The 14,893-nt window shown below is 39.7% G+C and overlaps 2 protein-coding genes across 5 annotated transcripts in view; one reads left to right on the forward strand and one right to left on the reverse strand.

Annotated features, from left to right (window-relative positions):
* Positions 1-5,882, forward strand: part of si:dkey-9k7.3 (circularly permutated Ras protein 1) — a 40,392-nt gene extending 34,510 nt beyond the window's left edge. For all 3 annotated transcript variants that reach the window (XM_057825653.1, XM_057825651.1, XM_057825652.1), the window contains one exon: positions 1,814-5,882. In XM_057825653.1, coding sequence (XP_057681636.1) covers positions 1,814-1,936 — 123 coding nt within the window. In that variant the 3' untranslated portion in view covers positions 1,937-5,882. The remainder of the gene's footprint in view (positions 1-1,813) is intronic.
* Positions 5,016-12,748, reverse strand: znf668 (zinc finger protein 668). 2 transcript variants are annotated; one of them, XM_057825655.1, is made up of 2 exons: positions 12,144-12,748; positions 5,016-9,007 (listed from the first exon to the last, which is right to left on the reverse strand). In XM_057825655.1, the coding sequence occupies exon 2, from the start codon at positions 8,966-8,968 to the stop codon at positions 7,043-7,045; it is 1,926 nt and encodes a 641-aa protein (XP_057681638.1). In that variant the 5' UTR covers positions 8,969-9,007; positions 12,144-12,748; the 3' UTR covers positions 5,016-7,042. The 2 variants fall into 2 exon arrangements, with proteins under 2 accessions (XP_057681638.1, XP_057681637.1); XM_057825654.1 differs by having other exon boundaries at positions 5,017-9,007; positions 12,294-12,748.
* Positions 12,749-14,893: the final 2,145 nt, after the last annotated feature.

The raw sequence follows: 14,893 nt of genomic DNA on the forward strand, positions 1-14,893 counted from the left end.
GTTGCACAAAAAAAATAGATTTTCAAAAAGAAAATCAATCAATAAAAGAAAAATTTCAATCATAGAAAAAGTTTTTGAATGCGAAAAAATATTTGAGATTGAAAAATGTGCATTTGAACACTTAATTTTTCATTGAAAAAGTTTTCTTTGATTGAAGCAATCCTTTTTGTGTTCAGGCCATATTATGATTAGGAGATTTGCATCCAAATCATTCAACCCCCCAAAAGTTGCTTCAATCAAAAAAAAAAATTTTTTTTTGATTAAAGAAAAAAATCATTAAAAAAATTTTTTTTTTCCCCCCCAATTTTTTTTTAATTATATGCAAAGCAAATGACCGTCTAAGGTGCTCGAAAAATGATTTTGACCCATCATAAAAATATATTTTTTTGTTCATTTCATTATTTAGTGTATAGGAAAGTCAATTACATGCAATAACACTTTTCGGCCACCAGGGCCCCCCCCCCCCCCCCCCCTTAAAATCCGCTTATGGATGGGGCTGAAAACGAATGTTGAGTGCAGGGAAAATGGAACTCACTACATCCTGAATCAACCTTTTTTAACAGTGGCCTCTTCTAAAACTTGACAGCAAAAAATAATAACGAGATGGTTTACTTACTTGTTTTCCCCCTTCTGTCATTGTTTGCGTACTATTCTCATTAAAATATGAAAACCTAGAAATGTTTGGGTGGTTTTAGTTAAAGCAGACACTGTTTTTTCATCTGTGTGATTTTGACAAATATCAGATCACATTTGATGGTGACTTTATGCAGAAATGTGAGAAATTCCAAAAGGTTGGGTTACTTTTTACACCACTGCAGATGCTAGTTCCAATTCATTTCTATGGCGACATCTTATCCAGTTTTATTGTTGTATCTATTGATTAATCAGAGCAAAGCGACCGAAAGTACCCCGTCCGTCATTGCTGAGGTGTGCCGCCCGCAGCGCACAACCAGCAGCAGGCAGCAAATGTTACTGTTTACATTGACTGACCCTGGGCTGCTACTGAGGTGTGTAAACACCCCAGTAATGGCACCTTACGAGAGAGCGACATCCACTGATTTCTACTCAGATTAGTCAGTAGAGTAGGCATGCAGAATGGTGTGACAAGAGGCACACGCCAGAATGTGGCTGTTAATGAATTATTTATTTCTGTGCGGCACACTCGCATATGCGCCACGGACCGGTACCGGTCCCCAGCCCGCTGGATTGGGACCACTGGTGTAGGGTACTTTCTGTTTGGACTTTTCTTACATCAGTACTACTACTAGCAGTAAACCAATTCTGATACAGAACTTTCTGCTCAGGTGCTTCCTACCTGCAAGTGTTTGGATACTTACTTTCTTTCTGTTTGGAGGCTTTTTTACCTGGGCACTTCCTGTTTTCATCAGTTCTGCATGTGTACTTTTTGTCCAAGTACTTTCTACCTGCTGGGGTACTTCATATTTGGATACTAATTCAAACTAGATTCCTTCCAAATGCTTGACTCTCTGCCTTCATGTTAAAATACTTATAATAACTTTAACTTGGAGTACTTTCTTCCCATTGAAATAATTTCCTGTTAAAAAAATAACACCCGACCACCAACTATCTTAATACTTCTGTCCCGAAATGGACTGTTTCTTGAATAATTCATAACTCTTGACAGATTGTAACACTTCCTTGGAGAAAACTTTCTTCTGGAATTCCTCCTTCCTCCCAGCAAAGCTCCGGCAATACTTCCTGTTGAAACTAGAGTACTTCCAGCTATTGTTACTTGGTGCTAGAATACTTCCTGGCGCGATCCTCCCTTAACTCCCACTTGTCCTCCCACCAGTCTTTGACGGACGCTGGCGCGGCGTTGCTGTACGCTATGAAGCAGAGCAACAGGAAGACCATCATGATAAAGAATCAGCAGAACCTTCACTTTTCACCCCATTGGAAGCAGTCCAAAGACTGAAAGGCAGACACGCAGAAATTGCTGATAAGGCACATTCATAGCATTCAGCTAGTTCACAGTATGTATTGTTTAGAGGCTCGGAACGTTTGTGTTTTTGCACTAAGCCTAAACTGCAGGGAAGGCTGGCAGAAATCGATCTGTCATGGTCATGGACTATGATCCTTAATACTTGTATACAGAGTGGGTTCAGTAGCCAAAAATTTTACTCGAGTAGCGTTACTTCAAAAGAATATTACTCAAGTAAAAATAGTCATCCAAAAAATGTACTTAAGTACAAATAAAAAAGTATTTTGTAAAAATAATGCTTAAGTAATGAGTACGGTAATATTGTGAGTAAAAGCTTATGATGTTTGATTTTTTTTTTTTTTTTTTTCCTCAGCACCAATTTATCTTTATGAACTGTTGTTACTAAAGATGTCCCGATCGATCGGCATCCCGATCGGTCCGATCACGTAATTTTCAAAGTATCGGAATCAGCAAAAAAATATCGGACATGCCTTTTTTTAATATATATATATATATATATTTTTTTTTTATTTAAATCGTTTTCTAGTTGTATTTAACGTTACAGACAAAATGTCTTGCACTCATCCAGAGTAGTTTTGGCTGAAAGTAGGGCTATCAAATTTATTGCGTTAACGGCGGTAATTATTTTTTTTTTTTGATTAATCACGTTAAATACTTAACGCATGCGCTGCACGACCCACTCACACATTTTCGTGTTGAATCTATAAAGACGCCGTTTTACCTATAGATAGCGCTTAAAGGCAGCGTATAATTAGTAGAGAGAATTTTGACAGCCTTTGGAGCCATTTTTTATGTGGCTAAAGCCTTACAATACCTCTCTCAGCAATTAAAACTAGCGTGGGAGGCAATGAGGGGAAGAAAGGTAGTAGTTGATCATTTTCTTTACACCCTATGTTCTTTCCCAACGCAGAGAAGATATATCAATTGGTGTCCCTACGCACAGTCATGGTTGCACTTCCCATCATGCATTTGGGCAGAAGTTAAATGGCTGCAGTATCATTTACTGAAAGCTCAACAAATACACTAGATGGCAATATTTAGTCACAATATATAAAGTCACATTTATCCTTTAAGAATTACAAGTCTTTCTATCCGTGGATCCCTCTCACAGAAACAATGTTAATCATGTAAATGCCATCTTGAGGATTTATTGTCATAATAAACAGATACAGTACTTATGTACTGTATGTTGAATGAATATATTAGTCCGAGTTTTATTCATTTTTTTCTCTTAATGCATTACCAAAATGTATATGATCGGGAAAAATTATCGGGAATGATTGGAATTGAATCGGGAGCAAAAAAAAAAGCAATCGGATCAGGAAATATCGCGATCGGCAGATACTCAAACTAAAACGATCGGATCAGGAGCAAAAAAACATGATCGGAACAACCTTAGTTGTTACCAATATACTTGGAAGAAGAAGACTGTAACCTCATACAAAACTACATTAAGCCAAAGAAATACAAAAAACAAAAATCATTGAATTCTGGAAAGAGAACTAAATTATAGAAATGAAGTATCATTCAACCAAAGAGCATGAATGCCCTCTAGTGGAGAAAACATATTTCCTGTTATGAAACTAAAAGGATCATATCCCCCGTTTTTTTTTTGTGGTCAATCTGTGCCAAGTAAAACCTGGGAAAGAGGTTCTATCAAGGGCATAGGTTTGATCTCAATTTTGGTAGGGATAATATAACAGCATAACCTGCATGTACACTTTTTGCTGGGGACGGGACATTAATAAGACCAAACAGATTGGGTGAATGGGGGTCAGGGCTACATTTCTCACCAATATGAACCGAACTAAATAATAGGTAAATAATTAATGCAAAATAAATCTTACTGTGATTTGGAAGGAGTTTATTCAAAAAATTCACACAGATTAATGTCACGCTAACTCTGATGCAGGTCGGACTTTCAGAAGAAAAATTTGTGGTGTGTTCTCCACCTTCACAACATTGATGTCTTTTTACATTTCTTATAGTGGCTGTTGCTGGCGGGGAAAAAAATCTAATACCCCTCGTCTATGAAGGGGGCGGAGGGGTCATCAGTCAATCAAACATGCGTTTGAGGGAAAAAAATGGACTGGCACATTCAGCAAGTGAAAAGTCTGAACATAATGAAAGTACTGTAATTTACTTAATAATAGTAGGGTCATTTCTATCCTTACAACATATGGGTAGACAATCTAAATTACCTATATAACTGAAGTCATAATATAATGCAATTAAAATTGCTCAAAAGTTGGTGGGGACAATTTGGGGATCCTGAAAAGTTGGTAGTGTTATGTCCCTACCGTCCCTATGCAAACCTACGCCCTTGGGTTCTATGTCAAATACTACAATTTTTATGGTGCTTTAGAGATTTCACATGATTGAACAGACCGGCGTGATCATAGAACGGCAATCTTGAGTCTGATTGGTATAATGGAGTCATGTGATCATTGTTGCGAAGTCTCATTGGTGAAAATGGTAGTGCCATTATTGGCAAAAAAAAAGGAAAATCTAATATATTTAATAAAGAGGAAAAATTTAACGACTAGTGTAGCCCAAAGTAGCGGAGTAAGAGTAGTGTTTTTTTCTTCACAATATGGCTTAGTAAAACTACTCCTAGAAGTACATTTTTCCTCAAAAAGTTACTCGAGTAAATGTAAAGCGTTACTCCCCACCTCTGCAGTACATGTAAGTATATCATTGTCAATAGCACTGAAACATGGTTATTCAACACATTGGCTGCTATCGTCGGTACTAGACGTCCAATCCATTTGAAATGGGAGGGTTGGCAGCGAATGAACGATCATTCGCTGCCACCCTCCCAGTTCAAATGGTTTGGACGTCTACTAGCGACAAACTAATTGATGGATGGGTGCATTTTGGCTAGAGGAAGAAAAAATGTTATTTTTTCGCTCATTGGCTTACATTGACGGCGCCAGACGTCCAATCCATTTGAAGTGGAAGTGTGGCCCCTCCCACTTCAAATGGATTGGACGTCTACAAGTGATAAGCTCATGTAAATTCACAGCAAAAGGACGTTTATCTTCGTCAATGGCACTCAAATGATAACATCACCACTAGATAATGGGAAATCAGATTTTTATTCCTTCTTGGAATGATACTTAATGCTGGTTGCATTGTCGTTACATGATGAACAATAGCAAAACACAGTAAAAGGGTCACAATAACAAAATAATGCAAATATTTTTCAGTTAAGCTACAATGGAAAATTCTTGTTGCCCATCTGATTTTTTAATGGAATTTTACAGTGATTAAAAGTTACATTTTGGGATATTTCCAGAATCCACCATTTAAAATTCCCCCTAATTTCTCGTTTATAGTACGCAAAAAAAAAAAAAAAAATCATACAAAATTTAAAGTAAATATTTTTCAAGCGTACAAAATAAAATATAATACTAAAGTTCAGACTGTACAAGAGAAATGATAAATTTCCATGGAAATTTCCGCAAAACTTTTCAGGAAATTTGCAAATTTTGGGGGGAATTTTTGCTATTCGTTAGAAAAGGGACAGACAACGCCTGGTAGTTCTGACTTTCATGTGAAAGAAAATTGCTTCGAGTACTTAACCCTTTCGTGCACGAAATATGATTAAATTTTTTTTTTTTTTTTTAAACCCTGACAGCCCTCATTTAACTCATTGGCTGCCATTTTGACTAAGAGGGGGCGAATGATCCTCCCAGTAAAAATGAATTGGACGTCTATTGCCTTTAATGGCTTGCTATGAGTTTAATACTATGGGGAAAAAAATGAACTTTAGAGTTACTTGGGGCCGTAACCAGTGTGTATGTATTTCTGATTTTCATTCATTTTAATCTTTAGTCTTTTTTTAACATTTATTTATCATTTTAAAAATACAGGGTGGGGCAGAGCAACTTGCTTCTTTGAATTTGGCGCCCTGAAGCGATGGTTGCTCTGAGGATGGTAGGGATAGACTTATTTGAGAGGGCGGGCCTTAAAGTTTGGTTCTAAACGTGCGTTATTTATTTTGTGTTTATTTTTCGGGAACCCCAGTGAGCATCATGGAGTGGACGAAGTTGGAACGCGCTTTCACTTTTGAGGCATTTTTTTCAAGCGGTCGCTCAATCGCCGCGACACAACGTGCATTCCATAGACATTTCAATATATGCCCCCTGTGGTCGTGTTCCTGGTCGGCAGTCGATTGTTTCATGGGTAAACAACTTCAGGGAAACTGGTGATGTAAAGAAAAAGAAACCTGGCCTCCCACGGACAACAAGGTCACCCCAAAACATTGACACGGTGAGATAATTTGTTTTGCGATCTCCCAGACGGTCTGCCTGCAAACAAGCATCTGGTCTTGGGTTGTCTGCTCGTTCTGTGAGATGAATCCTCAATGAACAATTGAAATTTCATCCCTACAAATTAGCTATGGTGCAGGAACTTAATCCACACGATTTTATTGCTCGTGAAAATGCATGCCGCTTCTCGGCTTGCTTGACGACACACTTATTTTCTTCGGTGATGAGGCTCACTTCCATTTTTCGGAATCTAGAAAAAAGCAAAACATGCGCTATTGGAGTCCTGAAAACCCCAGAGAACTTCAACAACAGCCTCTACACGAACTATGTGTAACTGTTAGGTGATTGGTGACTGAGCGAATGCTTGAAAAAAATGCCTCAACAGCGAAAGGGTGTTCCAAATTCGTCTGCTTCATGATGCTCACTGGGGTTGCTGAAAAAAAAAACACAAAATAAATAACGCATGTTGAAAACCAAACTTTAAGCCCCACCCTCTCAAATAAGTCCATCCCTATCGTCCTGAGAGCAATCATCTCTTCAGGGCGCCAAATTTAAATAAGCAAGTTGCTCTGCCCCACCTTGTATTTAACCAATACCATATTGAATTAAAAAACAATATATAATGAGTAATACTAACTAATACTTAGATTTGAATCATGATGTTACAAGGAAGGACGCGCAATCTGGCACACTTGCATTTGATTGGCTAAATACGTACTAGCATTGAAAAAATGTCTGCTTCTATGACGACTGGAATGCACGTGATAAATGGGTTGTCTGTCCCTTTGAGGCTACTTAAACATGTTTAAAGTTCTTCCTCCTTGATCAAGTATTCTGGTAGAGTGTGAAAAGCAGCGGCAGAAACAGTGACGGGAACGCTCAAAGAGATTCCGCTGGGCTCCGTGGTGTCCGGGGGCGGGTCGTTAGGCGGGTCGCTGGGGGGTGGCGTAGGCGAAGGCAGTGGTTCGGTGTGGACGATGTTCAGGTCAGAATACGAGGCAGCCGCGTGTGTCCGTAAGTGCTTGCGGAGGTAGGCGGGGAACAGGAAGGCTTTTCCGCATTGGGAGCAGGTGTGAGGTTTACTGCTGGAGTGGATCTTCTGGTGCTTGCGCAGGCCTGCCCGGTTAAGGAAGCCTTTGCCGCAGCTGGCGCACACGTGAGGCCTCGGCTTGGGATGTTGCTTCTCATGTTCCTGCAGCTCGGCCGGCTCGGCAAACTCTGCCCGGCAAGTGGCGCACACGTGCGAGCTCGGTGTCTTTTCGGTGACGTGCAGCCGCTCATGTGCCTGAACCTCCTCCCAGGTGTCGAAGGTGGTGTCACAGTGAGTGCAGGAGAACTGCGGGAGAGTCGCAGGGTGGCTAGCAAAACTTGCAGTTTCCGTCTCTTCGGTTTGCCTCTGTCGCTGCGCCTGCTCGGCCGAATGAGTCCTCTCATGCTTGCGGAGGCTAGAGGACACCACGAAGGACTTGGAGCACTCGCCGCATTTGAAAGGACGCTCCCCCGAGTGCACCCTGCGGTGCTTGTTGAGGCTGGAGCGCTCTGCGAAGGACTTGTCGCACTCTGTGCACGAAAAGGGCCGCAAGCCCGTGTGGACTAGCAAATGGCGCCGCAGATCCCAGGACGCCACGAAGGCCTTGTCGCAGCTCTGGCATTTGTAAGGTCGCTCCCCGGAGTGGACCCGTTCGTGCACGGCCAGATCGGCCGGCTGTCGGAATCTTTTGGAGCATTTGTCGCACGGGTAGGGCTTGAAACCCAGGTGGGCTCGCTGGTGACGCCGGAAACTAGACGGGTCGGAGAACATCTTTCCGCACTGCGGGCAAAGAAAGGGCTTCTCCCCGGAATGCGTTCGGAGGTGGGACTGGTACGAGGACAGCTGCGTGAAGCCTTTACCGCACTGCTCGCACTGATAGGGCTTCTTCTGCGAGTGGATGCGTTGGTGGCACACCAACGAAGAAGAGCGTGAGAAGGCTTTACCGCAGTCGGAGCACAGGAACGGCTTCTCTCCGGTATGGGAGCGCTCGTGGTTCTTCAGGTCCTTCAGCTCCGTGTAGGTTTTGCCGCACTCATTGCAGGCATACGGCCGGTGGCCCTGGTGGTTGCGTCTGTGTTTGCGGAACACGGAGGGGTCGGCGAAACTCTTGCCGCACTCGCTGCAAAAGTAAGGCTTCTCTCCGGTGTGAGAGCGCATGTGGACCTTGAGTTTGGACAACGTGGGGTAGCTTTTGGAACACTGCCGGCAGGAGTAGGGACGCTCACCGTTGTGCTGTGTGGTGTGGATCCTCAGGCAGATGGCCTGCATGAAGGCCTTGCCGCATTCGCCGCAGACAAACGGTTTCTCGCCCGTGTGCGAGCGGCTGTGGTTGCGCAGCTCAGTGGGTGTCTTGTATGCCTTGTGACAGTCCGGGCACTGAAAAGGCCGTCGGGCCGAGTGCGTGCTCTCGTGTTTGGAGAGCTGAGCCTTGCTGGAGAATGTCTTTTGGCACAGAGGGCACGCGTGTTGCTGCTGAGGACGCTCCTTAGCGTGCGCGGAAAGCTTGTGCCCGCGTAGCGCTGATAAGCTCCTGAAGGATTCGGCGCAGGATGAGCACTTGAACGTCAGTTTGGCTTTCGGGGGACGGCCTCGGCCCCGTTTTTTTACAGGTGCCTCTTCCTCACGGTGGGACTCATCGTCTTGTGCCGGAGGGGTATATTGCTCCGTGGGAGGTGGGCTACCAGCCTGCGGGGAAGCCATCTTTCTGTCTGAAGGTGAATTGTACCAGTGTTTCCCAACCTTTATGGAGCACACAACAAAACAAATATGTCAGAAAAATAAATTATTTGAGAATTATTTGATGAAATCTAATCTAAAAAATGTACTGAACAGTTTCAGGTACTTCACTTGAGTACATTAACTCATTCAGTGCCATTGACGGTAATAGGAATCCAAAAGGAAGGACAGTTAAAACAAGGATATGACAGGACAGTGTGGTATTTTAACACATTGACTGTCATGTACGGCAATAGATGTTGACTAATGATTAACAGTCCGTAATGGACAATGGCCTTTCCAATTTTCACAGTATATGTTAGCAACGGGTACAGTAATATTTTAGCTGCCAGTTACAGTGATAGACGTCCAATCCATTTTGGCTTGGATGGTTGGCAGTGATCATTTGCAAGCAAAATGGATATAGCGTCTATCGCCGTCAATGGCAGCCAAATAGTTCATTCTCCCTCCATGACAAGCTCCAAGTTTGCAGTCTTGTTATATTGTGTATTTTTTATGTATGGTTTGTTACTGGATTTTGTTCTGCCTCCCAATTATTTTAGGTGTCCTTCCACTATCAACCCAGCACTTTTTTTTTTTTTTTTAACTAAAGAAGCATGAAAACATGAAGCATTTCAGCTCTCATAGCTTTTGCTAAAGATTGTGTTGTGTCTGTTCTTCTACTTTTACCTGTCTTTTTAATGTACATACCTTGGTGGACACGCAAAGTACCATAATTTTCAGACTATAAGCCGCTACCTTTTTCCCTCATTTTGAATCCTACAGTTTTTAGTCCAGTGCGGCTGATTTGTTGATTTATTTGGGTTAATAAGTAACGCTTTATTTGACAGCGGCGACATAAGATTTCTTCAGTTACTGTTCTCCTTGTTTCATTGATTGCTAGTTATGGTATTTAGTAACCTTTTATTTGACAGTGGCACCATAAGACTGTCATAAGACAATCATAATTATGACATGACACTATCATTGGCATTACTGAATGACTATGACAGATGTCATTAAGTGTCATCCGACAAATTATGTCACTAACTCCATTAATGTCCTGCTCAGATCTTTTACATCCATTCAAAAGTGGGATAATTGGCTGGATGACACCAATTGACATATGTTATTAATAGGGCTGTCAAAATTATCGCGTTAACGCGCGGCAATTAATTTTTTAAATTAATCACGTTAAAATATTTGACGCAATTAACGCACATGTCCCGCTCAGACAGTATTCTGCCTTTTGGTAAGTTTTACAGCAAGGCTTTTTGTGCTGCAGCACAACAGCGAACTCTTGTGGTCGCCTTGCGACATGGTTTATTTTTTACTTGCCAGTTCATATGGCTGCACGACGTCTCGGGCTGAAGCCTACGTTGTAATGTTGTGCTTATATGATCCTTGGACAAGATTTGTCCGTAAGTATGGTTGTTGTAAAGAATGTACATATTATGTTAGTAAGCGAAATGTTCTATTTTTTGTATGAGACTCTTTTTGTTTATGTTTAGTGAACCTGTATAGCGTGCTAAGCTAACGTTGTTGCTAATGCAATGCTTGTGTACTTTTTTTTTTTTTGTAGTTTTATGACGGTCTAAAGAGGACAATGGTTTGAGGCTTTTTTTATTAATAAATCAGATGAAAAAGGAAGAAGTCTGATTATTAAGGCATCGTTCACTAGCTGTCTAGCTTTGGAAAAAGTAGACGCTTCGGAGTGAGGACAGCATAGACAGATTTAAATGACAGTAGAGTGAAATGCCCACTACAGTCCTTATGTACCGTATGTTGAATGTACAATGGGGAGAAGTATTTGATACACTGCCAATGGATTTTTCCATTGGCAGTGTATCAAATACTTGTTCTCCCCACTGTATATATCCATCTTGTGTCTTATCTTTCCATTCGAACAATTTATTTTACAGAATATATATAATTTACAGAAAAATATGGCATATTTTATAGATGGTTTGAATTGCGATTAATTACGATTAATTAATTTTTAAGCTGTAATTAACTCGATTAAAAATTTTAATCGTTTGACAGCCCTAGTTATTAACATACATTAATGCTCATGACAGTGTCCTGTCATAATTATGATTGCCTTATGACAGTCTTATGGCGCCACTGTCAAATAAAATGTTACTAAATACCATAACTAGCAATTAATGAAACAAGTAGAACGGTAACTGAAGAAATTATTAGCATAGAACATGAATTTTCATTGTTGTTTGCATCTTTGGCGCTGCAATGCATGCTAGGAAGCATGTTGACTGTCTCCCCCAAGGGAGCAGTGATGGCCAAATGAAGCTCCTTGAAGCAATGAAGCTTTACAGCCAATTGGGTCAAAGCTTCATGTGGTTCATTTGGTCTTATGACAGTCTTATGATGCCACTGTCAAAGTGTTACCAGTTAATTTCTTTTGGTCTAAATATCCAATAATGCAGTTAGGACAGTTGTAGCTTATAGTCCAGTGCGGCTTACCTATGAACAAATGTCGTTTTCGTGTCAAATTTGGTGGGTGGCAGCTTATAGTCAGGTGCGCCTTATAGTCCAAAAATTATGGAAATTCTACCTGCTGTTTCATTGTAAGAGCATTTAACTGTTGTGCCTATTATTTATATTCTAGAAACAAATGTTTTCACGCCATTTAAGTAATACTGGATCATTTCCCATTTGATTGTTGCATTGCGTTTCTTTAGGTGGTTCTTGGTGTAAAAAAACAAAAGAGAGAGACCTACTCACTGGAACATTCCATTGTTCTCCCTGTCAATAGAAGTCTATTACAGAGATAGATGAACAAATGTCTTATCAATATGGAACTAGCAACACTCAAGATGCAATTTTTGTGACAGCAGTCTAACATCCTTGAAAGTACATGAGTACAAGAAAATCCAGTGATGATGCAGCAGCAGCATCCAACCTATATTCTCACGTGGAAATACACATCGATGTATTAATTCACAAAATGGCTGGCATTAGGACCTCAGGGACAATAAGCTAACCGCTGATATGACAGAGGAAGTAGGCGACGTCAAGACACAAATATCTCGTTTGTTTTTTGTTGACTCCGCGCAGTGACAAGTGTCATTTTTAAGAAGCGATCGAAACCGCGTTTTAAATTCCCGACATTCAATGCGTGTCGCCCTTTTCGTTAGCTTACTTGCTAATTTAAATTCCACTCAAAATGGCTGGCTTTAGGACCGCCTGCACCCTTTTTGCTCGACGGCGGAGGCGTCGTCAACCGCGAAGAGGCGAACATTAGCTTCTTGCTGGATATAGACAATTTTACTAAACAAACCAGAGTCCTTACCTGAACCAATTCATGTATAATTGCGTGAAAGAGTAAAAAATATCCCCCCACGACGGGGTTTCCTGTTGAACGCTGTTTTCACTGGTTGGCTGTAAAGATGTGGGACGGTGCTAGGACCATGATGACGATAGCTTGTCAAGTGTCAAGCTGCTTGTGTTTACATGTCAAATATGCAATGTTAGCCATTTTTGTCCATTTATGTTATATATAATGAAAAACAAGTTGAATTTGGGGGCTCTTTAAGGTAATGTACAGTAGTTGTTCTCATACGTATGTGTCCAACAACGATTCATTTAAAATGTAATAATGTAATGAAGCATGAATGTTATTGTTTGTTCAAATTGCATCAAATGAATGGCAATTTTCTCTGATCTTTCCTCAGTTTATCTATAAAAATACAGGAATGTAGTGTTGTACAAATACAATTTTTTGGCTCCTGATACCAATGCCGTACCGATACCACGTAAGAAAAAAAAATAATAATAAATAAATAAATAATATATATATATATATGGCGGAAAACACTCAGGTGACTTGAAGTTCTGCTCTGAGACCCTCAATCTGGCCAACTTTCACAACTGTCCGAAATGCATGTGTAATACATCATTGGAAAGCTTAAAATCTCAATTTTCTGGGGGAACAAAAATTTTGAACAGGAAGGCATTTAAAAAAAAAAAAAAAAAAAGTTTAAACAGCAAAACCCTCATTGGAGGCGAGAACACGCGAGAGCAGAATTAAAGACGCCACGATTTTAACGAGATATTATCGCGTACTTATCTTGTTTCGATCCAAAAACTCTATGTCGCATGTATCCCTGAGAGTCAAGACACAGCTGTGAATGGCCACAGCTGGATTTTTGGGGGATTTTATGGGTGAAACATGGTAATAGGGTTTCTGCAGACAACAAGGAGTGGTTTAGATTTTCTTTTTCATATAGTTACCCTTTTAAAAGTTATTTTTCAAATTTTTTTTTTTTGTTTGGATCAAGTATTTATCGTCTAACATATCGGGGAAAATGCGACAGTAACAAAAAAATACAATTAAGCGATAGTAATGAGGTAGATATCCGTGACTTTTTTACAGACGCCAAATTTTTCATTGTGACGTAATTCGTTTAAAAGTTTAAAATATGCGAGTGAATAATTTTTTTAAGTCGTTTTTTTTTTTTTTTTTTACTAAAATTTAGACATCAATTAATGATTCTAAGCTAAAAATGACAGACATTTTGAATAATAAATGTAATTACTTAAATTCTTTTTGGGGCTAGATTTAAACAAAAGCGGTTGCACGACGTCTGTAAACGGGGGTTTTCAGGGTAAATCGGAAAAATTAAAAATAGTTCGGGGGCTTCATGCGCCATGAATCTGCTATTGCAGCATATAGACATATTGTTCTATCAAACGCAATAGTTGTTTTGGCTTAAAATACAGCAGTTTCTTTTACAGAGGGGTGCAAGAGCAGAAACTGCTTTTTCAGTCTTGCCTGTGTTTTCCGCCATATATATTCCATTATTGCCAACAAAGGGAACATTACAAAATATTGAGATGAACATTTGGTATTGACCAAATACTTATTTTCCACCATGATTTGCAAATAAATTCTTTAAAAATCAAACAATGTGATTTTCTGTTTTTTTTTTTTTTTTTTCACATTCTGTCTCTCATGGTTGAGGTTTACCCATGTTGACAATTACAGGCCTCTCTAATATTTTCAAGTGGGAGAACTTGCACAATTAGTGGTTGACAATCCTTTTTTCCCCCACTGTATATAGTAGTGTAATGGTTTGTTTTGGAAGCGTTTGCATTTAATTATATTGATTTTGGTGGATACACTGACCTCTACTGCAAACAGACTCATGCAACTCATTTAACATGGCTGAATCCAGCTGCTCCCTTTTAAGACCAACATAAGGTAAGTTTTTGTTTGCGCTAATGTTTTTTTTTAAGCTTTTGTAATTTATTTTATAGGTATATTTAGCCGTTTTTTGTTGGAATATGTGTTTCAACGATTTGTTAAGAGCCCAAAAAAACCTTTGCATCGTATAGCATTTAAGCTAGTGGGCTTTTGCAATGCAAGTTAGCCAATTGTTTTTTTGTTGTACTTGGATCTTTCTTTCTTTATTTTTTTTTTAACTGTTTGAGGCTAAGCTTAGGTATTTTAGTTTATTTTTAAATGAAAGTCTAATTCTGCATAGTTTGAAGAAGCACTCAGGAATTTTATTTCGTATTCGCATTTAATGCTCTTTTGAAAATGCAATCTTTGCAAGCCTTTGTTTTACAACTCCTAAAATTTATTCTGCAACGCTTTAAATTTTCCTAATCCGATGACTCGATTATTCGACTATGTAGTTGATAGATTAATCGACTACTAAAATAACTGATAGCTGTTAATACTAAATTTCTGCGTACTCGAATGTAAAATAATTCTATCATGGCTTAGTCCGATCAAATTAGATTAGAAGCAAAGGTGGGTAATAAGGTGTTACATTTACTTGAGTAACTTTTTGGGAAAAAAATACTTCTTAGAGTACCACACTATATTTTAACTTCAGTAGATTTGTGAAGAAACATTAATTTACTCCTCTACTTTGGAATACACTA

Source organism: Corythoichthys intestinalis, chromosome 21 (genome assembly GCF_030265065.1).
Source record: "Corythoichthys intestinalis isolate RoL2023-P3 chromosome 21, ASM3026506v1, whole genome shotgun sequence".
NCBI classification, from domain to species: domain Eukaryota; kingdom Metazoa; phylum Chordata; class Actinopteri; order Syngnathiformes; family Syngnathidae; genus Corythoichthys; species Corythoichthys intestinalis.

What these genes read in the sequence shown, in the direction of transcription:
- znf668 (XM_057825655.1), bottom strand. Translation starts at nt 8,968, where the DNA reads ATGGCTTCCCCGCAGGCTGGTAGCCCACCTCCCACGGAGCAATATACC.